The sequence below is a fragment of the Anser anser genome (genome assembly GCF_964211835.1).
Source record: "Anser anser genome assembly, chromosome: 3".
NCBI classification, from domain to species: domain Eukaryota; kingdom Metazoa; phylum Chordata; class Aves; order Anseriformes; family Anatidae; genus Anser; species Anser anser.
The window spans coordinates 84,911,379-84,936,474 of NC_139722.1; the positions used below are offsets into that span (position 1 = coordinate 84,911,379).

Below are 25,096 nucleotides of genomic sequence, written 5' to 3' on the forward strand. Positions count from 1 at the left end.
CATAATCAAGAAAAGATGTTCCATGGGGTAAGTCACATAATATCTGGGTTTGTTAATGTTCTTTTCTCTTCCATGTCTCCACCACCCAACCAATGTGAGAATAGTCTACAGTTATTTTTAGCTTTATATGGTTTTTATTTATTTATTTATTTGCCACTTACATATTGCAGCATTATCTTGACTTCTAAAAAGATTTAATAGTTGGAAACCCTAGAGGGCTCAGAGAGGCCAGGAAATTGTCCAGGGAGAAAATGGGGTACTGAAGGGAGAGGAGGGGTGCCCAGCACCCCTTCTGTTTGTGCACAGGCGCTGCCTCTGTGAGAACAGAATTGAGAGAATGGTGTAGCAAATATCATTTGAGAAGAGTTAAATTGTAATGGTGTAAAGGCTTAATGAGATTCTTGGTAGTCCGAGTCAGGGAGATCCACACCCGTGAATGGGGTGCCATGGGTCTGCAGCATGGGCACTCAGGCACATGTTTGTTGGCCAACCCTTTCCACAGCTCAGTGATAGGTAGGACATCCATTTCCCTTCTGTGAGATTTTCTGCACGCATGACTGCTGTGACACCACTTACTACCTTGGCAGTTTCTTACACTGTTTTCTTCTGTTTTCACAGATTTATTTAACATGAAATGAGTATGTCCTATACATGAAATTGCCCTATACAAAGGGATATAATTTCTGTAGCACCGCACATTATGAACCATTACAGGTAAAACATGTCCCCACCAGTGGAAGTCCTTCTCAACCTTGTATGGCTACATGAGGAGCCGCCAGAGTGCAGACTCTGGTTTACCCTAAAAAATCCTTTCTGGTTTAGACACTGCACTTAGTGGCCTCGGCAACTTGTTTCTTGGATTCATCTCATGAGTGATGCGCTGAAAGCTGCAAATGAAATATGATATAGGAATTACTTTCTGGGACCTGAAAGACATTTTCATGTATTGGAAGGAAGAGTGACTTTAAGTAGCGTTGGTTGTTGTGATGAGTCTTCACATTGACTTCCCAGGTGCCAGCATAGTGAGTATGTGTGAAGACAGGGAATCTCATGTCCGAAATGGACTGAGCACCCTGCTCAGTTTGCTGCATCTGTTCTGCTGGGTACTGTAGCCCACACAGGGAGCCGGATTGCTCCAAAAGAAATGAGAAAATGTGTTAGGAGGTTCCATCTGAACATCAGAAAACACTTTTTTTTTTTTTTTTTTTCCTGCAAGGGAGACAGCACTGCCACAGGTTGCCCAGAGAGGTTGTGGAGTGTCTCTCCATGGAAATACTAAAAAGCCATGTGGACATGGTCCTGTGCAACTCTAGGTGACCCTGCTTGAGCAGGACCAGGTGACTTCCAGAGGTCCCTTCCAACCCCAGCCATTCTGTGATTTTGTTGCTCTGCTTTCCTCACCCAAATTCTACGAAGCACTCCTTGGCTCAGTCAGAATGGGCAAGGAATGCATTTTCTGCATTCTCTATTTGGGTCTGATGTCAGGAAAGAGAGAGTTATTCTTTATTCTCTGAATTGTAAATTCTCCTCTTGAGGTTAGACACAGTTCTAAATGTGATAATTTCTACTGTCTTCAGACCTTTGAGATTTATTTTCATGTTGTCCTCTGAAAGCTGATTTTGCATGTTACTATGTAGCAGAGAAGATCTCTGTCAATTTTTTAAAAAATGTTAATATGAACATGAGGAAACTAGCCATAAGAGTTCAGGACAGAGACATTTCAGAGCTTAATTTGTGTGTTAAAGTGCTTGGGCCACCTCATGCATCTGACATAGCTGACACTTGCTGCCAAGAATAGATGTGAAAACAATTAAATGCAAAGCCTGGCTGGGAATACAGGGGCAGGAGGTGGGGTGTAGAATCAGAGGTTCACATTTATTCTGAAAGATGAGTGTAAAATGTTTTGGCAGTGCAGGCATAACTGTCCCTAGAAATAAAATGACCTTAATATGCAGTAGTGTATTCAATGTTTAATTTAAAAGAAGAAGCAGAAGAAAAAGCCGTAAAAAACTCTGAATGTATATACACACAATCAAACTTCGTTACAGTTATATTTGCACTGGATACCAAGTGATATCTCTGTAATCCTTCTCTTTCCGTGTCCCCTAAGTTTCACATAATAATTCACAAAATGCTATAGAAGTGGATGCCAAAAAAGGTCTCTGGTGGAGTTTTGTGATCATGCCAGAAAGTATTCTATGGATGGTGATGTGGGAGAGTGAGTTAAATTACAATACTAAATGTATGGTTTAGTTGAGAGAACCAAAAGCATTTAAAACTGGGGGGAAAAGGGGAGTGGAGGAGTAGTTGGACTTCCCAGCATCTCCAGCTTGCCAGTCCCAATGGTAATCAGTGCAGACCCTGTAAACATTAATAAAACAGAAAGATCCCAGAGTTCTAGCATCAATTCTGGAAAAGCCTTGAAGACCTTACATGTTGCTAATGTAGTATTGATAAAATGTGTGAAATAATTTCTGATAGAGGCTGTGAGCTGGAGGAACACTTCTGATTATTAATATCAAACTGCACATAAAAATAACGTGGAAAAATAATTAAAATGATTGTAATTAAGTAAAATATAGTGAGATATTTGAGTGTACATTGAAACTTGTTTCCACCCATAAACTTGGAAGAATGGGTTATCAAAAAAATATAACAAGTAGGGCAGCTGTATGCTTTTAAAACGGTGTTGTGTAGGGATTGGGTTCTTACAGCTCCCAGTGTGTGTTTTTTTTTTTCTTCTTTCTTATGGGACATATCTAGTGTTCTTGCTAGCTTTAGCAGTGCGGTGTCATAGGGCTTTTGTGCCTGTGTTACTCTACACATAAAAAAGAGGAAATACAGAATAATGAATGGATTATTGTCAGTCTAGAAGTCTAGTCTTGAATGTCTCAAATTAGGTCAGTTGAACGGGGCCTGTCCATGGCTTCACTGATGACCAATCACCATGGTTGATGACCATGATGATTTTTTGTCATGGGGTGGTAGGTGCTGTTGGCCTAAAGGGCATTCTCTCCTGGAGAGAATGTTGCAGCCACCTTAGCAGATGGAGAGGGTCTAATGAGTTGAACACAGCTCTGGGGCTTTATTAACAGCAAGATATAACCTTGTGTTTGGCTGTTTTCCTTTGAAAAAGGAACCACCATTAAGTGGTTCCTTTTTCCAGGTGTCACTGCTGAAGTGTCCACGTTGCTCCTCTTGGTTTAAAGGCTTCGGGCACCAAACTGCAGTTTGCAGGTACTGCTGTAGGAGCTGGCTGCAGAGGACAAGCATGATGCTCAAGACTGCCATACTTTGTGAATCTTGCCTAAAGCCGTAGCAGTACGTTTCATTTCTTCTGATCTGCTCAGACTCCTTCTGCCCTCCAACTCTTGCTCTGCCTCCATCTCAGTTTGGCTCTTCTGCTAGAGTACTGCAAATAGTGAGGTTTGGTGCTCATTCCAGAGCACTGTGTTCTTTAGTCCATGCCCCATCTGCTTCAGAAAAGAACAGAGCAATTTCTTTGAAGGAACTGTCCAGGTGTGTGTGAATGAGGAGTAAAGATGCATGAGCAACAGAGACGAATTTCAAATTTAAATGAATAGCATCCAGACTCTGCAAATGAAACTTTAAGGAAAGTAAGGTAATGCAGTGATAGGAGAGCTTTCTATCTCATAACTGAAGCTGGATTTATTTTCTCTTTCTGGATATCCAGCTTTCAGCTATTCAGACAAAAGAAATTTAAGACAGTAGAATAACAACTCCTTGTTTCCCCCTTCCTGCACTGTTGTTCTTTGAAGAGGCTTTTCTGAATGATGTTGACACTATTTTTTTCTTCTTTTTTTTTTTTTAAATATAAATCCAGATGTCAGGTTGTCTTTCAATAAATAACAAAAAGTAGATTTTTTGCATGTTGGATAAATTCCGGACATACATAGGTTTCATAACTTGTTTACCTGTCAGCGGTTGCTGGAATTCTGACAAGGTGCTTCAGGAGGCCACTGGTTTTCTCTGCTTATTCTAAATCTTTTTTGTATAGGCAGATACGTCCAATTTTTCTTAAACTGGGCTTGATTTCTGAACTTATAGAGCTGAATCAGTAGAGAAGAACCTGCAGCCCGAGTTTACAGAGGGTTGCTGTCTTGAAATGATAAATTAATTGCAGGAGTTGCCTTTGGTAGGGGGATTTAATCAATGCATTTCAAGAGCAGTGCCATAGTGGCAGTGGCTGCCTCTAGAGCTAGCAGTTTCATCCTTTCAGATGTCATTCCCGTTTCCCTATCGATTATGCTGTGACTGGGTACGCAAGGAGCCCTGTATTATCTGAAGTCATAAGTGTCTTTAATCTTTACAAAGGTTGGAAGTCCATTCTCCTCCCTGCTGCTTAGAGAGCTTTTCAGCTGACACCGTAACCTGATGAACATTGTATTTTGATTTGAGGCTGGGTAATGTTACCAGGCTCTACTGGAAGCTTTTTCTTCCCCTTTCCCCCTTCTCTTTTTTCTTTTCTTTTTTTTTTTTTTTTAGTTTTCTTTTTCTTTCGCATGGCTCACTTGGGGACTATTTGGGAAAAGATTTGTAATCTTAGCCTTCATCAGACCACACAAGTCAAGAGGCTGATCCCCTCTTGGGCTTGTCAGCAGTCAGCTTATTGAGCACTGAACGTGAGCGGTGCCGGGAGTGGGGGAGGTATGTTTTAGCCCACACTTGTAGATCGGTGTCACGGGGGGCCACAACACCGTGCTGTTTAGCAGCGAGGGCTCATTATGTGCCTGTCCCCTGTGGTCCCTCAGCAAGGGCTTGAGGCTTCTGTTGTCAGCGGATGCGTGAGGGGAGAGGAGGGGCGGGGAAGGGAGTGCTTGGCCTCCCTCGGCTCTGAATGCTTTCATTGAGACCCTGATGAGAACGCCTTCCAACTGAGCCCTGTCACATCCTCCACCCTCGGAATTGCTTGGGATTTTGTGAGGGTGTGGAGAACGGGATACAGGCTGTGGTGTCTGTGACAGCGCAGGCACCTTTGAACAAACCTAATAGTTCTGAAATGATACTGTGCCTGCTTTTTGGGTTTGGGTTGTTCCTATTTTAATCAGTGACAACAGAAGAGTTTATTAGCTATGCCCCAAAGTTTCCTTAATTTCACATATCTGACCATGAAGTTATGTATTGCAGCAGGGCATTAACCAGCCTGGGGAAGTGCAGTAGTTAGTGTTAGGCCATGTTGCTGGTCCTGGCTCTAAGTCTCCAGAAGCAGCAGTGTTCCCAGAGGACGCATCAAGGCCCACAGAATCACATTGCACTCTGTGCTGTGTAGTTACAGCATGGATGCGTTTCAGAATGGTTACAGGAATGCTTGGAGATCTCTTGAGGAAGGTATTTATAAACAGTGTCCCATCCCTCCAACTCCCAGGGCTGAAAATTGCTGGTAACTTAAAGGCAACATCCTTCATCTGTGCAGGGTGGCCAGACAAGTTCCAGTGGCTAACACAGGTTTCCTAACTCATATGATGGTTTCTTATCCTTGGCAACTCTGTCCAAGTAGTTTCTTTTTCAGTTGGCTTCAGATCCACGAAGGTTTCTGCTGTACCCAGATCACCAGCTGCCCGGCAGCCAAGTGACCCAGCAGCCTCTGGAGCCGTGCCCGTACCTTGTGTGGGACAGCCGTGTCGGCCTGGGCCAGTGCTGGTGTGGTGGGTGCCTTGGGAGGGAGCAGCCAAAGACAGGTCCTTAGGTGTCTCCAAAAGCCACAGTGAGTGGAGTTGGAGCTCTGTTCTTCTCACATAAAGCTACACTCAGTAGCCCCACAGCTTCCATCCTGACCACAGCTTCTCATCTGCCTCGTGCATCTTTCTGCACTCACCAGCCCCTCAACCCCAGTCTCTGTCACCTACCCTTGGCGCAAAGTGCCAAATCCTGTAAAACCCTTCCCCAAGCTCCACTGCAGCAGATGCAGTCAGAGTATGCTGAACTGGACCTGAAGCATATGCTAAAGCATACAAATTAGCTTATAGTTTGAGTAGAAAATCACACAGAGTTTAATGAAATTTAGCAGGTATGTTTGTAGCATACTTCAGAGAGAAAGACTGCTTGTTGAGGGCTTGTCATAACACACATTCTACCACTTGAGCCACGTTGGCATGGTTAAAACAGTGCAACTGCCCCAAGGCTGGAGAACAGAACAGAGCTTTGCCTGGTGCAAAGGTGTCCCGTTCTCATGCTGTATATGAAATGGTCATGTCTGTAATTCTTTTCCCACTGAGAGAGCTGGCAGATTCTTGTTACTTCCATTGTTTCTTTCATGGTCTTGTTTTTTTCTTCCACCTCCTCTGTGCATGCCCCAAATATTTATACCGTGCTAACCAAACATAAGTTGATCTAGCAAATGGGTGGAAACCTGCAAACAACTTTGTTCCTGAAATTATTCCCAGCTGAAAAGCTGAGGTGTGCTTTAGCTTCCTGCCCTTTATACTAAGTGGAATAAACGTCCTTTCATGACTGCCCTAATGCCCTTAGATTACTCTGACTGCATGGAGTTGGGGGCACTCAGCACCCTTTAAGATAAAGATTTTACCTTTGTGGTGCATTTTTCTTGGTTTTAGGTTGTTTTTGTCTATCTGTAATTTTGCTTATATAGGCATAAAAATGGTATAAATGTATCTAAAATACTTTACATGAGAAATTTGTAGAGTATAGGAGTCTCTTGGATCTCACTGGAGTGAGTCATCAATAGTGATAAAATCCTAAAGAGAGAAGTATATTTACATACCCAAATTTCACTTCTAAAGAAAAATGTCTTTGATATGTTACATCTCATTTTAGGGGTTCCAGGGATCACAGGCAATAATTACAAGTTATCACATGCACACAAAAGAAATTAAGCAAAAACATAATTAGACAATTTTGATAATTAGATCATTAACATGCTCTTAATATAATTGTGTTAATGGAGACGGCTATAAATACAAAGCTATATCTGGTTAATGTCTGGTATTACATCAAAGCTGAGAAGCTTTCACATGCAAGTGTAACCCACACTGGGATAATTTAAAACTGTTAAAATGAAATTTCAGTGCTTGCACTGGGATTTTTCTTTGCTCGGTTCACAGTATTGATGCTAATAACAATAATGAATAGTGTCACGCACATCCAGTGTGATCAGTGTGGTATCGATTAGCCTGAACCTGGGATTAGCAAAGCACAGGGTGAAGCGGAGTGGCAGGGCTCAGGGGCAGGAGAAGGGGCAGAGGGGACCTGCTTGGTCTGGGGGCTCTGCACACCCATTAGCCCCAGGGAGCCAGAGGCAGGACTGCAAAAGGCTGTGCAAGCTGGAGGGGAAGTGTAGGTACTGTTTTGCGTGGAGGAAGGAAGCAGGACGGTGGTGTTTTGCCCTTTCTGTGGAAAAAGGGGGGATTTCCAAGATGCTGAGTCACAGAAATGTAGTTACATCTTGGACACAATGGGAGTTTGTGAAGAATCCAAAGGCAGGACCAAGCAGGACAGCCCTTTTACGGGTGAAGGGCTTGGGGGTGAGAAAGAGGCTGTAAATGCTAACAGGCCCAATACTACTGAGGGAAGGGATTTAGCAGGTGAAATTGAGGCTGTGAGAGTCTGCATGGCTAGACAGAAGGGGACATTAGCTGCCTACACAGCAAGTGGCTGTCAGCACCTCATGTGTGGCTACTATTTAAACCAGCAGCCCACCTCAGGCCTGCTGTACATCAAGGAGGACGTTTGAAACAGGTGCTGTCAAACCTCAGAGCTGATAACAGGATGCTCTTGTGCAACTTCTTTCCACCTGAAATGCAGCGTAAGTCTTTCGGGAAAGCAGAGTGGGTACAGCACATTAACAGAGATGTGATTCTCCTCCTAGGTCAGCAATTCCAAATCTTTGCTGACCCCATCAGCTAGGCCTTCAAATTATTTGTATCAGAAATCAGTTTGGAAAAAATATATGTTCTTTCATCATTCCGCTGCTTTTCCCCCTTATTTCTCACTGTCAGCTTCAAGTAGGTATCTCACTTTCTCCCTCTGTAACCTCAGGGGTTGCACAGTGATCCTGGGACTGTTCTCCATGGTCTTAACCAGCCCTCCAGATTTCACAGTGCCCACTTCATCCTGGGTCCATTCATGTGAAGGAAATAACTCCTAAACAAGGCATGTAACAGCTCTCCAGATGCTGAGGTGTATGCTCTTTAGTTCAGTTGGAATAAAAAGCTGGTAAAAATCTCCAGTCAGTGCTAGTTTGAGATATGACTGCTGCTGAGTGATAAGAGCAGGTCTGCGTGCAGCTTGTAATGCTCCACATATGCAAAGATTTGAGAATCAGTGCAGAAGGGAGACTTGCTCCTATTTCCAAATTACGTGTTTTTAACAATGTTATCCATCTAATGCAAACTGAAAACAGCAAAGAAGCAAATATATTTAAAATTTTTGTGTCTCTGACTGTGAAGTTGCACGGGAGAGACTTCATTATTACTGCAAAGTGGATATTGTCTTTGTGATATACTTTCCCAGAGGTCAGGAAGAAAATTCTGTTTCCTAGCTGGCACACAGATGAGCTCCATCTGTTTTGAATAAAGTGGGCAGGATTTTACTTTTACTTACAGTTTTGCTAAGATTAAGATTAGTTGGGTTGTCTGGTGTTTTCATATTCAAGGACATTGAAGAAAGTCAATTTAATTAAAGTGTGAATTTCAAATGGCTTTGTTAAATTGCAGTAAAGCTCTGCATATAGGGACTCTTCAGGTTTTAACAGACCGTAATAAGTGTTGCACTAAAGCTTGTGATGCGCTGAGTTTAGTCAATTCATACCCTTGACCTTCCCAGCTCCTCACCAGTCAAGCTGGGAAGGAGGGAAGAAATCCAATAGCAGCAGAAAAGAAATTAGAGAAAAGATTCTGAATGAGTGTTGCTTGAGGAGAGCATATCCAAGATGAAGGAGAGGTAGCTCAGGTCAGAATCTCTGCATTAAATACAGATAAATGCAGGTAAAAATTTATTCATGCAGCTTTTTGGAATAAAGAAAACCAAGTAGAGAAAGGAAGATCAGACGTGCAAAGGCAAATCTCTTTACCCACTATAAAATAACCTCTGTTAGTCTACAGGTATTTTTTTTTCTCCAGAACAGTGATCTTAGTTAATATGCCTGCAATATGAAGATACTTATGTTTCTTCGTATGGAGAGAAAAGCACATGAGTGAGCATGGAGGAATGGTTTTCAAAAACAGGACACAAAAGTAAGCTGAATAGGACACAATCTTTTTGAGTTTCTGATGCAGGTCAGTTGTAGATGGCGTTGAAGCTGAAAAGATTTGATAAAGTTACATTCTGAATAGCTCTTCTGAGAATGAGAGGGCCATGAAATAAACAGTAATTCTGCTAATGACTGTTTGCTTAAAATAAAAGGAATATGATTCTTATGTTTGAATAGCATTTACAAGAGATTTCAGCTTGCTGCAAATCCATTTGTAAATCATGAGTACAGTAAGTATGTAGGTGTCACAAATAGTGTCCTGACCTTCACACTTGTGATGTTTAGTTACCATTCTTCGGGTATGACACCTATTTGAGAAATCGCTGGTTACAACGTCAATACTTGCTCAGTGCTGGCATTCATCAAAGGACTGCAATGTTCTTCTCACAGGAAAAGCAAGCTAAGCTTTGAAAATCTGGAGTTGTTTTATAAGAATAATTGCTACTGTAGCCTGGTTACCTAGAGGTTCATGTGATCTGTTGATTCAGTGCTTACCAAAGCTTGGAATAATGGGAAAAATTGAAAAGATCAAAGAAAAACAAATGTTATTCCAGTATTTTAACAGGTCTGGCCCATGTAGTTATAGGTCAGTCATGCTTTGTGCTTATCGCAGGTGGATTTGAAAGGCCGGGTGCAGGATGCCAACAAGAGCAGTGTCTTTGTGAATGGCATTCTGAAGTTTTTTGTGGATTAAAAAAAAAAAAAGTATTACATTTGCCACTCTGGTGAGGAGTGAGGCTAAACATCTGGATGATAAAGATAGCAGTTTGTAGGCTCTAGAAAGCATCTCATTCTAGCAATAGCTAGGTCAAATTTGAGGCTGGCGACCAGTTTAGTGAAAAGGCAACTATGGCAAGTGAGTTCTGTGGGGTGACTGGAAACTTGAGCAACAATACATCTGTGCTACATCTAGGTTTGGTACATGACACAAGACTGCTTACAGCAGTGATGCAGAAAAGTACTGGGGGGCCAAGGTGAATAATCAATTGAACACAAGCTCATAGTGTGCTCTGGCGGCTAGGAAAGCAGATGCAATCTGTCAACATTTGGGCAGGAGGCAGGAGGCTGGAAGTAGAGAATAGACCCACTGCTTTTTCCAGTACAAGTGAAGAGGCCGGTGCTGCTTTGTGTTTGTTTTTTTGTGCTACAGAAAGGCAGCTGACAATTTCTGCCCTTTTGGCAAGGGCTGAGTTTGTCTACCATGTAGCTATAGAAGAAACATCCCTGCAGGACACCCTCTGCATGCTCTGGTCACAGATTCAAGTCTGGGCTGCAGAGCCCCAGACAGCTGAACAGCAGAGCTCATTGGGCAAGGCTTGGATTTGCACCATTGAGTGTATATTTAGATTTTCCTGCTGCTATTCCATCTCTTCTTCCCAACCCAATTAAAAATCTGGCTGCTGTCTAGCTATCAAATGCGAACACAAACACCTGTGTGCCAGATGTGTGCAGCTGTAAGTCTGTCAGGCTGATCCATCATCAGAGCCATAAGCTGATCCATTGGGCAATTAGAAAACACTTTTTGTTTTGCCCCTTCTTCTGTTCCTCCTCCCCCTTTTTAATCCTCCTGTTTTTCCAGTGTTTTCTCTCTCCTGCTTCCTGCTGCGGCAAGTTTGTGAGAGGGAGTCTCGCTCAGACTTTATCTGTCTCTTTCAGATAAGAAGACAAAGAGCCTAAACCAAAGGAGTGCGTTTCTCTGGCTGCAGAGTGGCTGGTTTGTACTGACAAACGTTAAATTATTAAAGTCCAAATGTCAGTAGTATCTGCCAGCTCATGAAAAACTCCTTGACACTGTTGTGAGGACTATACCAGAGAGGATCATGATATGATTCCCCCCCTCCCCTGCTCTATGAAAAAATTGCTCCTACGTCCCACAAATGTGTTCTGGAGATGCTCATTGTAGGACAAGGAGTATTCTTGTGGCCTTTGTGAAAGTGAAGGCTTACATCATCATCAGAAAGCAATTCCTGAAGCTTGAGGGACAAAAATGTTATTAGCTAAAGAGGTGGGTTATGATAACACTGTGGAGGTTTTTACTGCAGTTGATGAGAGAGTCTCTCTGCAAGAGCTTGTCGGAAACAGGGTCATGTAAAAAGCCTCTTCCGTTACTCCCTTTCTCTTCCCTTACAACCTTTGTCTCACCTTTTGTCCTCCTTACAGTCCTCCAGTTCAGGATTCCCCCCTTCTCTGCCCCCTCTCCGCTCTCTCTGCCGTCTCCCAGCGTGCAGTAATAACGCTTGCAGGGGGATGCTCCTGCCAGGGAGAGGAGAGGGTTCCAGAAGGACAAGGGGGAAATCTGTTCTCCTTTTCTAGCAAGGGAGCTGAGATATGCGGAGCAAAAGAAAAAGGGAGGCCATCGCACTGCCCTGTTGGTCTTGTTCACGTACAACTTCTGCTTTTACTTAACAAATGCTGCTTGTGCTAGCAGAGATCCTGTCACCTTAGATAATTCAGATGATTCAGTCTTAGCAAAAGCAACTGGTTTTTATCTGAAGGCTCCCAGCTCGGTTTGGTGGTACAGTCCTACTGATTTATAGTCATGGTCCCTCTCCTGTCATACTTATTTGAGGAAAAACTCCCACTGACTTAGGCTTATTTGAACATGCTTTTGCTTTAACAGAAGTGGTGCCATTGTAACAGTGAGAAGCTGTTTTTCAACTGTTGGGGCTCTGGAATGCTGAAAACAGCAGATCTCTGAAATGTAGCCTAGAAGATGATAGGATATGTTTAAGTTAGGATGCAGAGTCACTTGGAAAATAGCCCAAGTGCCTCTGGAAAGTAAATTTACAAGTATAATCTTTTTATTAGGTTAGAAAGTGAGCCCTCAAGAGAGAAAAGAGAACAAAAAAAGATGACTATTTATTTATTTATTTATTTTTAAATAGAGACCAACTGTGGACTAGCATGATTGTGTTTAGAGCAGAGATGTTTGCACAGTCATGGAAAAACATGTGTTTTTTATCAGGGTTAAGGCTCCCCTCCTACTTACATTTCTTAATTAGTTCTTTTACTCCCTGCCTGTGGAGAATGGGAATCTGGAGAACACACTTTCCAGGGCAGAGCTTTGATTGTTGCTTTCCCCCCTACTTCTCCCCTCTCCTTGTGTGATGGATTACATACCAGTGGTCATTGCTGCCTGGACCCTCTCAGAAACAAGAGAAATCCATGAGTTTTTTGTGAGCATCTCCAAGCAGAAACTGACCTCTGTGATCTAGCTAGTGTTGACTGCTTTGTTCTTCCCTGAAGAGCAATGAATAATACTGGTGTTGAAAACCAAAATTTGATAAGCAGGTTTTGAGATCCATTGTAAAGTGGAGTTTTCTCTGAGGTAATGACATAGGATTGGCTACAGTTGGCTGAACAAAATTTAAGATTTGCACAGTTGCATGCCCTACATTACTGTTGACCTTCTTGGTTTGCGAAACAAGTAGTGTGCATACGAAATATTTGCTTATGAACCTCTGATCAGCTAGGTTCCATGTAACATGTAAAAGTGCAAATTGGTCATCCTATTTTTGGCCTGCTACTCTCTGCACCAATTGAGCTCTGCCTGCTTGTGCGCCGTCTCCTTTTGAGCTTTGTGCGAGTGTGTGTGAAACACTGTCCTTCATGCTACAAGTGTTTGTTTGCTTTCTCTGTAGAGGGAGATGGGCGCCATGCTGGATAGCAGGAAGGAAAGAATTGCTCTTCCTGATCTGCTTTCCAGTGATGGAGTTGCAATGTCATGAAAATTGTAGAGCAAGGTACAGCTTTATGAAGGCAGACGAAGAGAGGATGCTTCTGCACTACCTTACATGATCACACAGTTGTGCTCTCCCCCCTCCTCCCTGAGGTCAGGGCTGCATTTACCCTGTTACAGCTGTGAACTTCAATGTTTTTTAACTAGTGCCTGCTTACTGGGTAAAGCAAGAATTCCTCAGCATCCCTGTCTATGACGGCTCTCTAAAAAGCAAAACTTCCTTAACTCTACTGTATTTCCAATGTAGCTTTATAATTCAGGACCAAAGATGAGGGATAAATTAATAGATGGCCAGAGTGGAGAAGGTCAACAGCCAAACATAGCTGGCTTTGGTATTTACTTGAGGTTGAAAACTCAATGCGAAAACGCTCCTTGCAAACAAGTTCAGTTCAGTGCTCTGTTTAGTTCGGTGCTTGCCTTGTGCATTTTTGCTGTGGTCCATGTTGTGACTGATCTCCTGAAGCTTTCAAACCTCTTACACGTCTTCATTTGTTTATTCTAGGAATAGGAGTTTATAGTAATGCTGTTTATACTAAAGATGGGTGAACCATTAGAGCAATAAGAGAAACCATCGTGAACCTTTGCCCTGAACTCAAACCAAACTCTTATGTGACTTTTAAAGTTCTGTTTCAATTTCAGTGTCACTGTACTTTGTTCTGTCAGGACTGGAAATGAGTGCCAAAATATAAATGGTATTTCCAGTGTCAACCTCAGATTTCACAAGCAAATCTGCTCTCATGACAGTGTGTATGGAGATTCTGAGACCTCACAAGTTTTAGTAGTGAGTATAACCTTTCCAACTCCTGCTGCTCAGTGCAGCTAGCACAAACCACATATTCATGGGGTTTGCCCATCGCTATTTCATACAGGCCTATGGGACAAGATACTGTTTATTGAACTAATAGGCATTCTGTAGGGAAATGTGTGCAGATGATTGCTTGCACATGAAATAATGAAACATAATGTCATCTAGCTGCATTTCCTTGTTCTTCAAACAAGGGTGCTGTGACTGTCCAGCCCTGACCTTCCCCTAGATGTGTTGCAAGTCTGTCCACTAATTCTTCTGCGAAATTACACTGGAGCTGGCCAGTGCAGAATAACAAAGTAAATGGGCTCTAGCATTTTTTTATTGTTGTTGAGAACAGACTGTGACTAACGTTTCTGGAACCTGTGTTTCTCCAAATTCATTTGCTATCCTGTAGGATTTTGTTTCATATTCCGGACCTGGATCCAGTTTTGAGCTATCTATCTAAAGGAGTCTGATAGATAACGAGGGCCAGTTGTAGCAGTAATCAATTCAGGTGGTGTCTGTTTTCTTCCTTTCTACTCCCGAGGAGGAACAGTATTCCTTCCTCTTTCTCTGTTTATTGTTGTATCAGAGAATGATCTATGTTTGTTTTAACACTGAGATGAAGCTGGATTCACTGCTGTCCAGCACTCCTTAAAGCTGGTGTGCTACTTGAATATTTATATCATGCTGACATTTGCTTACTTGAAGAGAAGACTTTATTTCCTTGGAATATTTATCATAGTATCCAGGAATTTCCATGTTAAACTGCTGCTGGATCTGAATGCTGTGTATAAGTACCTGGGTTCAAGGCCAGTTGCTTAAGGGAAGTTAACTTTCAAAGAACAACCACCAGCTCTGTGGCATTAGCTAGCTGCAGGAAGAGCTGGCGAGGATTTTTCCTGGACTGACATTGAGCAGCCTGGAAAGAAGACTCAGACCTCACTTCAGCTGTATGGATGGCTTTGTGCATTAAGGGAAAAGTAGAGTCCTCTCCCTGCGTACCTGGCATCATGGATGGGGTGCCTATATCTGATGTGATCTGTTGACCTAGTTGTGGTCTTGGATGGAAAATAGGATTTGACATCTTTTGCTTCCTGTTTTTTCCCCCTGATTTCCATCAGCCACTTTCCTGAAGGTTAAGGGGGGAGGGTTGATGCAGAATCCAGTTCCTGCCTCCCTGACACGCTTTGATGCCCTGACCCCCTTTGTGCATGGAATAGAAATGACCAGTTTGAGGCTTGATCAGATCTCAGCCTCCTGTTGTTTCCCATCAGCTTATATGGCTCTCTTGGGCTTCTGGGGCTAGAACTGCTCTTTTGCTGCTGTGCATAAAGAGGCGCCATGATTTATGAATCAATTAATCACTGCATGCTGAGGAGCTGTTCACGGTAGTTAAACAGTGAAAATAAAATGCTTGAGTATATAATAAAGATGGATCATAATGAATGTGACCCTTTACCGATGAATTTTCTCCCTCCTTATATGATACCCCTACTCATTTTTTCCCAGTGCAGCTAAACTATCAAGACATGAAATCTGTCTATCTTTGATGGCATGGGGTTCATCAAATTACTTGATAAGGGTGGTCTCTATTTTTGGATTTTTTTTAATTTCTACTTTTCCAGTTTGATTTCACTTTGCTGCTTAAGCTGATAAAGCCTCAAAGAAGAAGAAGAAAAAAAATAGATTCTGATGCTACTGCATGTAAATCTTTTTAATAATTAGAACAAAATCCACCAATAAGTCCCCAAAACTTAAGGAGGGGAAGCCTGGCCTGTAAAAGCACTAAAATATTGTGTGAAATTTCCATAACCAGTGACTCAAGTATAAAGCTCTGTTTCCTCACCTACCTTATCTTGCTTACGTACATATATGTATGTGCATTCATATGTACGTGCGTATATGTACATATTCTCCACCACTTCCAGCATTGCTGGTCTAGAACACCTGTTTTTTGCATGTAAAGAGAGAACCTCAGATGAGTACACTAGAAATGTTAGTTTCCACCACGTAGCTGTCATGGTTTGTTCTGCATAACATCATTGCTCTGCATTTGTGAGACCACACAATACTACATAACTAGTCAGGTTTGGTGATAAGCCCTGCTATGACTGCTGTTTGGCATCACAACTTGCTGAAGCACTTACTGTGCAGATTGGGCCAGCGTTGTAGTCAGATTGGGGTGGCTCCACAGAGAGCACCACTGACATTGAAAACTCTACCTATGAGGTAAAGATATGAGGTAAGTGGTTTTAAATCACACATGGTTTTGTCTCAAAAATACACTTTCCAAGGAGAAAATTATTCGCTACACATGATGAGTAGATAGTGAACCTTGCTATAAGCCCATTGATTTTAGGGGAGTTGCTCTTGATCTCACCTGTGTAACTAAAAGTAGATTTCATTCAAGTCAGAAATTAGGTGCAGTGGTGTGTGTGAAGTAGGTTAATTCGTTCTCCCTGCCATGCATTGCAGCTTGCATTGGAATTATAATATTTGTCATTTATCAGTAAAAGTAAAATAATTTTTTCTTTCCTACATGATCCAGTTTCTCATTTTTGTTTAACTGCTGCTGGCATATGTTGACTGTATCTAATGGCTTTTGTTTGCATTCTAAGCTTATCTCATAAATTGGCTTTTGAAATGCACAATCAGCAGTAATAATGTTTCACTGTGGTGACAGTGGTTAAATATTTCTCTCCTGTCCCCCCCTCCCTTCTCTGTTTGCTCTTTAGGACCCGTGTTTCTCCTCAGTGATTCATGACAAGCTCCAAGTTCCCAATACCATTCGGAAGGCATGGAACGAGAAGGACAACAGATGCGATGTTTGTGCCACACACCTGAACCAGCTGAAGCAAGAGGCCATTCAGATGGTGCTGACCTTAGAGCAGGCTGCCAACTCAGAACATTACGATGCCTCGCCAGGATCTCCCCCACCCCTCTCCAACATCCCCACGTTAGTGGGCTCCCGGCACATGGGCAGCTTGCAGCCCAGGGACTGGGCATACATGCCTGCTCCTTATGCTACGTCTAATTATACTGGCTTTGTTGCCAACAAACACAGTGGAAAACCCAACAGTCTAGGAATTGTCAATGGGGTGGAGAAGAAAAATGGCTCTCCTGGACACCAAGCCAAGGTCAGCTTTCAAATGGCCACCAGCCCCAGCAATGGTAACGTTCTTAATTCTGTGGCTATTCAGGCTCATCAGTACCTTGACGGTACCTGGTCTTTGTCGAGAACGAACGGTGTTACTCTATACCCCTACCAAGTAAGTAGTTTAAAATAACAAAGTGTGTTCCTTTCTTTTATCTTCATTTTTTTTTTTTCCTCATCCAAGCTTGCAGGGGCATGCTGACACTGCTTGTTCCTGTTGGGGAGCAGTAGAGCCAATCACATAGTAAGGACCAGAAAAAGGAGTGCTATAAATTCTCTTTTCCTTGGTAGGGGGGAAGACACAGATCACAACTAGTATTAATTAAAACACCTCTTATTAATGCAGCTGTTATTAATAATAGAGCCATGCTGTTGTTATTAATAGCTGATAATTAGCCACACTGTCCATTTATTCCTTCACACAGTTCACACAAACTCATTCACTCTCATAATACTTGGCTGGAGCAACAACTGGGAGGCCAAACACATTTGTCTATTCACAAGTGGAAAACAGCACTGATGTACCAATAAATTCTGGCTGGGTATTTGTGAAGTTCCTAGAGGGTCCTTTGGTTCATCAGGGCATATATGATCCTATAGTCTTTGTAGAGCAGCCACCAGCTGCGTTGATGTGCCTGAAGTTACACAGGTTCCTATTGATGCTAGTGTGTGCTGGTGGCCTTCTGCAGATTAAACTGATTCTTGGTGTTCTGATTTTTATTAATTCTCATGGATTCAGAAGGATCAGTAATCTCCAGAGTTTAGCAGTTTGGGGAATATTTCCATATACTTCTCAGTAGGTTCTTTCCTCCTTTTTGGATGGCTGACTTTTGGTAACTATACACGCTCATAGGTAGCTGTAGAACCCATTCACATTAACTTGTGCAGAAGGAGGAGGTAGGCTTTCCAAAGCACTTGCTTTTGCAGGTAGTGAGATTTTTAGAGTGCCCAAGCTCTTGCATATTGCAACACAAGCCTATTCTTTTTGAATTCTGCCAGCTATCCCTATTGGCTTCCGTAGGCACGTGAATAACTATTTTTGGAAGTTGGTCTTTCTACTAAGTTATGAACAGATTGCAACATAGGTCCCTACATTAGTATTTAACATTTGTTGGTATGAGTGACTGGTATTATAGCCAGAAAAAAACCACAACCCACAGTGCTATTCATAAGCATTAAGATATAGCCATGCACCAAAGAAGGGTTGGTAAAACTGGAGATGAATTACAGTTATTTTATCTGGAAAATATGTGACTGTTGTGTTGTGGATCTATGCTCTAGTGAACCTGAGTCACATTTGGGCAGATCACTATGCGATGATAGTTTGATCTAAGACAAAAGCATTTGATCTAAGAAAAGAACTAAACAACACGTATTAAGAAAACTGAATTATTATTTGTATTAGGAAAATTGGTTCAGTCTCATTGCTTTCACAATTGTTTAGCTCATCTTCTGCGAAAATGTCTTTTGTTTACCTTTTAATAATGTTCATGGTTTCTAGGTGGTTCATTTTGTCTTAAAAAATATTCACTAAGGAGAATCTATTACTCAAAACTTTCCAGTCTGATTCTGTTCAGCTCCAGTTACCATAAGGACTGCTGTTCCCTGCCATTTTCCTCTACTTTTGCTAACGTGGAAATAGAAAAGATAGTGGCTGGAATCTGCTAACAGATTCAACACCTCCCTTCCTGCAAAACAAACAAACAAACAAAAAACACACAAAAAAACCTACCATCCCACAGATGCTGGTCTGTAATGGACTGTTTGTTGATAGTAAGTTTTATAGTCTCTTTACAACCTTCAAATGTTGAAATTCTCGCTTTACTTAGAGGGTCACAGTTAATTGTCCAGTCAGGGAGTAACAATGGTAGCTTTTGTCTTTAAGCACTTTGAAAGGATTTTAGTGTTTGGTTATGTAGTTAGTATCTGTATCAGACTGGAAATTAATCAAGTAATAAGAATAACTTTGATTAGTGATCTCTGCAACTTGAGATAATAAGGAGATGCAAGCTTTGCTTCTTCTTTAATGTACAGAAAACAATGTTGCTATATATTTTTCAGAACATTCTAGATCTCTCTACCCCGTATACATATAATTTTCATTATGTACTTACTGTTAGAGTTACAAAACCCTGCTGGGGAAGAACATTAGGAAGATGAATCTGTTATCCCATCTTAATTAGAACTCTGATTTTCATGATTTTGGGAAAAAAAAAAAAAGACAAAGGCACTAGTTACTTACTTGCAAATGTCTATTAATTAATTTTTCTTGCCTTCCCTCAAGAATAGATTAAGAATAGAAGCCTCACTGTGTATTAGCTTAGAGGAATAGAAAAGAAGTAAAAGAATTCCTTGGGATGGAAACCTTCTACTTCACACAGAGTTATAGTACCCTTCTACATTATAACTTTGTCATACTGATGTCCAGGGAGAAGTCAGTCTCATCGCTCTAGACGTAATGGCGCCTGTTTGTAGACCCCTCCCATTGTAAATTAGCTTTTGTTAGACAGTCCAGATAACTTGACAGCAATGGTAGAGTACCTTGAAATGTGACTGTATTTTCTTACTGAAGTATCACAAAAAAAAAAAAAAAAAAACAAACACATTATTCTGGAAGAGACACACTGTGGCTCAGAATTGACTTATGGTAACTTTAGGCACTAAAAAATATTCCTACTATTGTAATTTCTAGGATATTGATCCCTTCTTAGGATCTTCTTCTCCAGACTGCCTTAAATAGCACCTTGTTGTGGGGAATGAATTACAGCTTTTCTTTGAGTTCCGCTGAAATAAATAAAAAGTTTTGTGATATTGTAGGGCTCACCTGCTGCAATAGTGTAGGGCAAGTCTTAAATAACACCCTGCTATTCAACCAGTTCTGCAGAAAAATCAGTTGCTATCAGGAGTAAGTAAAACAAATGCAAATTTATATACTACTGAATTTAGTAATTTAGTATATGTCTACAGCCAGAAAAAACAGAAGTAGTAATGATGTCTTTAACTGGAGTTGTATGTTAGATATAAAAGAACCTCTCTAATGATACAGACAGTTCAAATAAATTTCATGGAGGCATTATGGGAACTCACCGATGGAATCTCCAAGGAGTAAGTCAGAGAATTATCTGCTAAGTAGTGCTTAGACAAAATTGTCCCTACCTGGAGATTAGGAGATGGAGTACGTGACCCCGGCTGTCCCCACCATCCCTGTTTTATGTGATTCCATGTTTAGCCGCTCTTTGACTAGACAGAAACAAAGATCTGGTTCCAAAACCCTGTGATCTTCCCTAGGCTTGGCTCACAAATGAACAGCTGATGCTGTTTTCTGTAAGGAGCTGAATCAAATTTTGCTGGTAAGCAGCCCTCTTGTGAGGCAGGGAATCAGGGGCAGGGAAAGGGAACTGATTAATCTCAAAACGTATGGCCCATTAAGACCCTCCTATGAACACTGGAATGCTGAAATGATTACTTGAAGAGGGTAATTGTGATCCCTTTCTGACGATTACATATCGGAAAATACCAGCTGAAATTCAGTAGAACTGAACAGAGTCTGAAAATTGTGCTCTTTCAGTCACCAGCAGGTAGCATTTTTATGCATGCCCTCGGGATCAGACTGTGTTTTAACTCTTGTAGAGGCTTCTGTTGATCTCTCTATCACTCAAAGGAATTTCAGTCCTTTCTTGCTCAGAGAAAACTCCTTGGAGTTGGTGAGGTTTTTACTTGGGAAGGCCTGTAATTGTATGTGCAGCTGCTAATGTGAATTATAGGATATCACAGTGTCAGCACACTTATGTTACTTACCAGTTGTCACAAAATGCTTTTAAAGAGCAAGAAATGGTTGAGCTATTGTAGGAGCTGCTAAGTCCAAATATCTTGATGAGATGACTGCTTCTACTAATTTTATACAAAATGTGATACCAAATTAAATGCATAATGTTTTTACTACTTATTATCCAAAGCTGCTAAAATATCTGAAACAAAACCACCACATTAATGAGAATGAGATAGATTTGAGTCCATAGTAGTTCAGACTGATGTAGGGTTAGCTTTCAAAGGGAAATGAGTGGAAAATAGGTGACTGGATTAAGGTGGTTACAGTAAAACACTTTGGAATAAAATTCACCACTATTTAGGAGTACTTGTTCCTCTTCAGAATCAGTACCCTCTTTTAACCTAAATGAACAGCGTAGTTCTCCTGTTTTAGTATGCCTCTAAGCCAAAAGCATGGTGTCAGCTGCTGAACATAAAATGGTGGGCATTTCCTTGGTTCATGGACCACCTCTGGTTACCTTCCTGAATCTGCATAAGAATCTTTTAGTGTATCTAAATTTTAAGTAGGTTGTTTAAAAACAAAACAAGATTAGCACAGCATGGTTTGCAGATCCGAGTGACAGAAAGGTAAGAGAAAAAACAGAGAACTGGGAAAGGCCAGTTCCTCCAGGAATAATGTGGGCTGTGAAAGGGAAGGATGGGGAGGAGAAAACATGGCTGTTGATGTGGATAGGGTGAGTACCTCTTGCTTCAGACTTTGAGGTTGTGAAGTTTGAATTAGGTATAGAAAAGATAGTACATGTAAGGATTTGAGTGATCATGATATTCAAGGAAAAAGTGTTCCTTTCTCTGCTGCACTTAAAAAGACCCTTTTGACCAAAAGTTTGGAAAATGAGATCTTAAACTGCAGAGAGCCTCTTGGCCCCAGGCATAATGATCTCAAGCCTATTCAGAGAGTTATCAAAGGCTTTATGTACAATTGATGAAAGCCTACAGTATGTGCTTTCTGTTTCCTCTTTATGTATAATGTGTTTAGAAGAACACTGTTCTCTGAGAAAGAACCAGCTTGTTCTGGAGTTTTGCAGTGATGAATGATTTGTTTGGAGTTTACTTAGGTCACATCTGTCTCATAACACATCAGTTCTTTCAGGAACAGCCTTTTAAAAAGAAACTGGTAATGATTAGAGTTGGGCACAAGATGGAGAGTTCAGATACAGAGCCAAAGCCTGTGTGTGGGGTATCCTCATACAGGATTTGGATTCCAAGCTTTTTTTATAAGTGTCTACTGTCTAATTTATTTCTCTTCCACTTGCTTCTGCTGTCACTTCTTAAAGTGTTCAGCAGGATAAAGCTAAAATGTTAATGATTGCTACAGCAGTGCCAGGATAATTTAAATAGCTTCTGAAGCATAGGTACAGAAATCATGTTATTTGCTCCATCTGTAGATTAGCAGGTGTTTTCTATAAAATTATTCCATGCTTCCTAGAGCCAGACCTATTTTGTCAAAGCATCTTAGCAATAAACAAAAAGGAAATTTGTGTACTGGTCCTTCTAGTACTGTGTTCTTATGTGACCACACTCAATTCCATACAAGATCTGTAATGCAGGAGGTATTTTGTCCATGTGCAGTTAGGTTTTGGCCCAGAATATTTTGGATGGCTTGCATTCAGTCACGAAATGCATGAGATCTTCATTTGAGTGTGGTGGATTCCAGAACAACATAGAAAACTTTGTTCTTGTTACTACAAGCTCATAAATGATGATGTTGAAGAAATGCATGCAAACTCTTGCGCTGATTTTTTTTTCATTCTTTGACCAAAGTAACTCATGGTGAGACTGTAGACTGAAAGTGCAGGAATTTTATTTCCAGGGTTTGTTTGACTGGACCAAGGAACAGATTGTCAAACAAATTCATTGGCACTGAAATTAATATCCCCACTTAATTATCTCTGTTGCCCTTGTTCCTCATGCATTAGTTGTTATCTCTGAAGTAGCTTTCCTCTAAAAGCCTTTTTAAACCACATCGCTAGTAATTAGATATGACCCTACTGAAGTCACTGTATGTCATGAGCTGACATTTTGCCGTGATTGTTTGATCATTCAGTTTGTATATTACAGGAGTTGGCTATTTGAATTTTATTCTTCCTGTCTACCTCCTCAACTAACAGCCCAGCTGTATATGGATTTTCTAATACCATCAAGAGGGAAAACTGAAGTCTGTGCTAACTAAAGGAGGAGGTTCTTTTTTTTTTGCATTACCTTGGTGTGATTTGATCTCTTACAGCATTTTTATGCATGGCTTAATGACCTTAGAATCATTACTTTCCCCCTTCATGATACCAGGGTGACCAAGGGAAGAAGGAGGTAAAGGGTATCCCATGGATTGAAAAGAGCTAAGTAGGCTTATCCTATGAGTATGAAAACCCCATGACTCAGCTGTGATGTGAGGAAGAAATCTGTGGACTATTACAGGAGGGAGTTAATCCTGTAAATTAGTGAAAGCCAGAAGATCACAATTAGTGAGGATTTGTAGACTTGCTTTCCTCCCCTGCTCTGTTGCTTAAGAATTTTGTCCAAGTGTGAGACTAGTTTCTTTTCTGAAATAATATCTGTGCTAATTGCTTGCATCATTGAACAAAAGAATAAATTGAGAGAAGAGATGGCTGAACAGTGAGGAAAAATGATGCAGAGATGGAATGGAGAGAGGGAGATGACAAACTGATGCATTAAAATAAAGTTGTCCTTTTGTCTCCCACACTGTAAATAAGGTGGCACAGAATCAGAGTAAAATGGTCATCTTGTCCTTACGCTTTATTTCATAGTTCATGAACAAAGGAATTCAAAAGTTAAGACAGCCAGTTTGGAAGTGAGAAAAGGAAATATGCTTTTTATGCAATGTACAGTTTTGTGAAACCTATTACCATGGAAATAGCGTTGAGGCCAAAAGCTTAGGAATATTCATAAGAAGGTTGTATGTTTATGCGAGCAGTTAAAAACAAACAAAAGAAACCACCACCAAAACCTTTCTGCTGTTAGGATAATAAAGTTAAGGATAAATTTCCATATAGCATAAGGCAATTGGTATCATATTCTATGGAGAAAGCTTCCTTTAAATACATCTAATACATAGCTAAGGACTAGAATTCCTGAAACCACCAGGGAAGTTTTCCAGCACAGGAGTAACTGGGCTGACTGGGAGTTGGGTTCTGATGTACTTAGTCACCTCTTAGACTCTTTGTTCCTCTGTTCTGAAAGTGGCCCTTGAGTGGCAGCTGGAGAGAGAGCCTAGATTAGAGATTGGACCTGGTGAAAGATAAACACCAGATGACAACAGATGACTGGTGCTCTGTTTTGGATGGAGGCCTGTAATAAACAGATTAGTGAAGAGTGCTTTTCCAACAGTTCCAACAACATTGCCAGAGCTCAATGTAGTTGTTGTATGTTTCAGAATTCTTTGTCTATTTTTATATTTATTTTTATTTCTTACTCAAGTGTGTGAAGATTCAGGGCTTCTAAAAACAAAAGCAAAACAAACAAAATAACACCATTGGGTTGAATCATTCCTATAAGCAATGTACTGGTCTTTAAAGCTGCATAAAGATTCAGTCCCATGGCTGACATTCCTCCTATATCTTGCTATTGTTCTACATCCTTTGCAAGAAGAGAGAAAATAGAGATATTTGTATAAGGGTAACTCATTCTAATTGAGATGTGGAAGGAGGGAGTGATAGCAAAATAATCAGAAAGCAAATTTCTAGTAGTTTTCCTTTAAATTTCTAAAGGGTACTACTCAAAGAAGATGCAAATCAATGTATTGTTCCTTTGACAGAGACATTTGTTTTACATCATAAGTGAGACATTAAGATTATACTTAGTAATATAGTAAATACATTGTCATTCCTTTTATTTTGCTTAGGAAAAGCATTGGGCTTTAAAATATGAAGAATTGCATTACTGTGCAAAAAAAAATAATAAACTGATAAAGCTTTTTTTTTCTGATGCTATGCTGTGCTTTTGGGAAGTAAGGAACAAATAGCTAGAGGCTGATGTAACTCTGAAATGTGATTCCATATAGCTATCATGTAAAACTATTGTTTTCTTTTCTCTAAAGTGTTTCTGAAATGGCATCAGAAATAGAACAGCAAACTCTCTGCTGGCACAGCTCTCTCTTTAATTCAGTGAATGTGAGTTAAAGTGGTTGGTTTTTCCCCTGTCATGGAATAGTTGAGTTCAAAATTTTTGGTGTAATGACAAAAAAGGTCAGCAGAGTTGCCACCCTGGACTTTAAGAGAGCAAACTTGAAGCTACTTAGGGAGCTAGTTAGCAGTGTCTGCCGAGAATTTGTTTGAGAAGGTTTAGGGGTCCATGACAGCTGGTCACTTTTTAAGAACCACATTTTAAAAACACAGGACGAGG

At 40.9% G+C, this 25,096-nt stretch overlaps 1 protein-coding gene across 3 annotated transcripts in view; it reads left to right on the forward strand.

Moving 5' to 3' along the window:
- KIF26B (kinesin family member 26B) overlaps positions 1-25,096 on the forward strand; it is a 293,769-nt gene that overhangs the window by 75,979 nt on the left and 192,694 nt on the right. For 2 of the 3 annotated variants that reach the window (XM_083830350.1, XM_083830352.1), the window contains one exon: positions 16,494-17,027. In XM_083830350.1, the coding sequence (XP_083686476.1) occupies positions 16,494-17,027 (534 nt within the window). The remainder of the gene's footprint in view (positions 1-16,493; positions 17,028-25,096) is intronic. The other variant, XM_083830351.1, reaches the window with a different exon arrangement.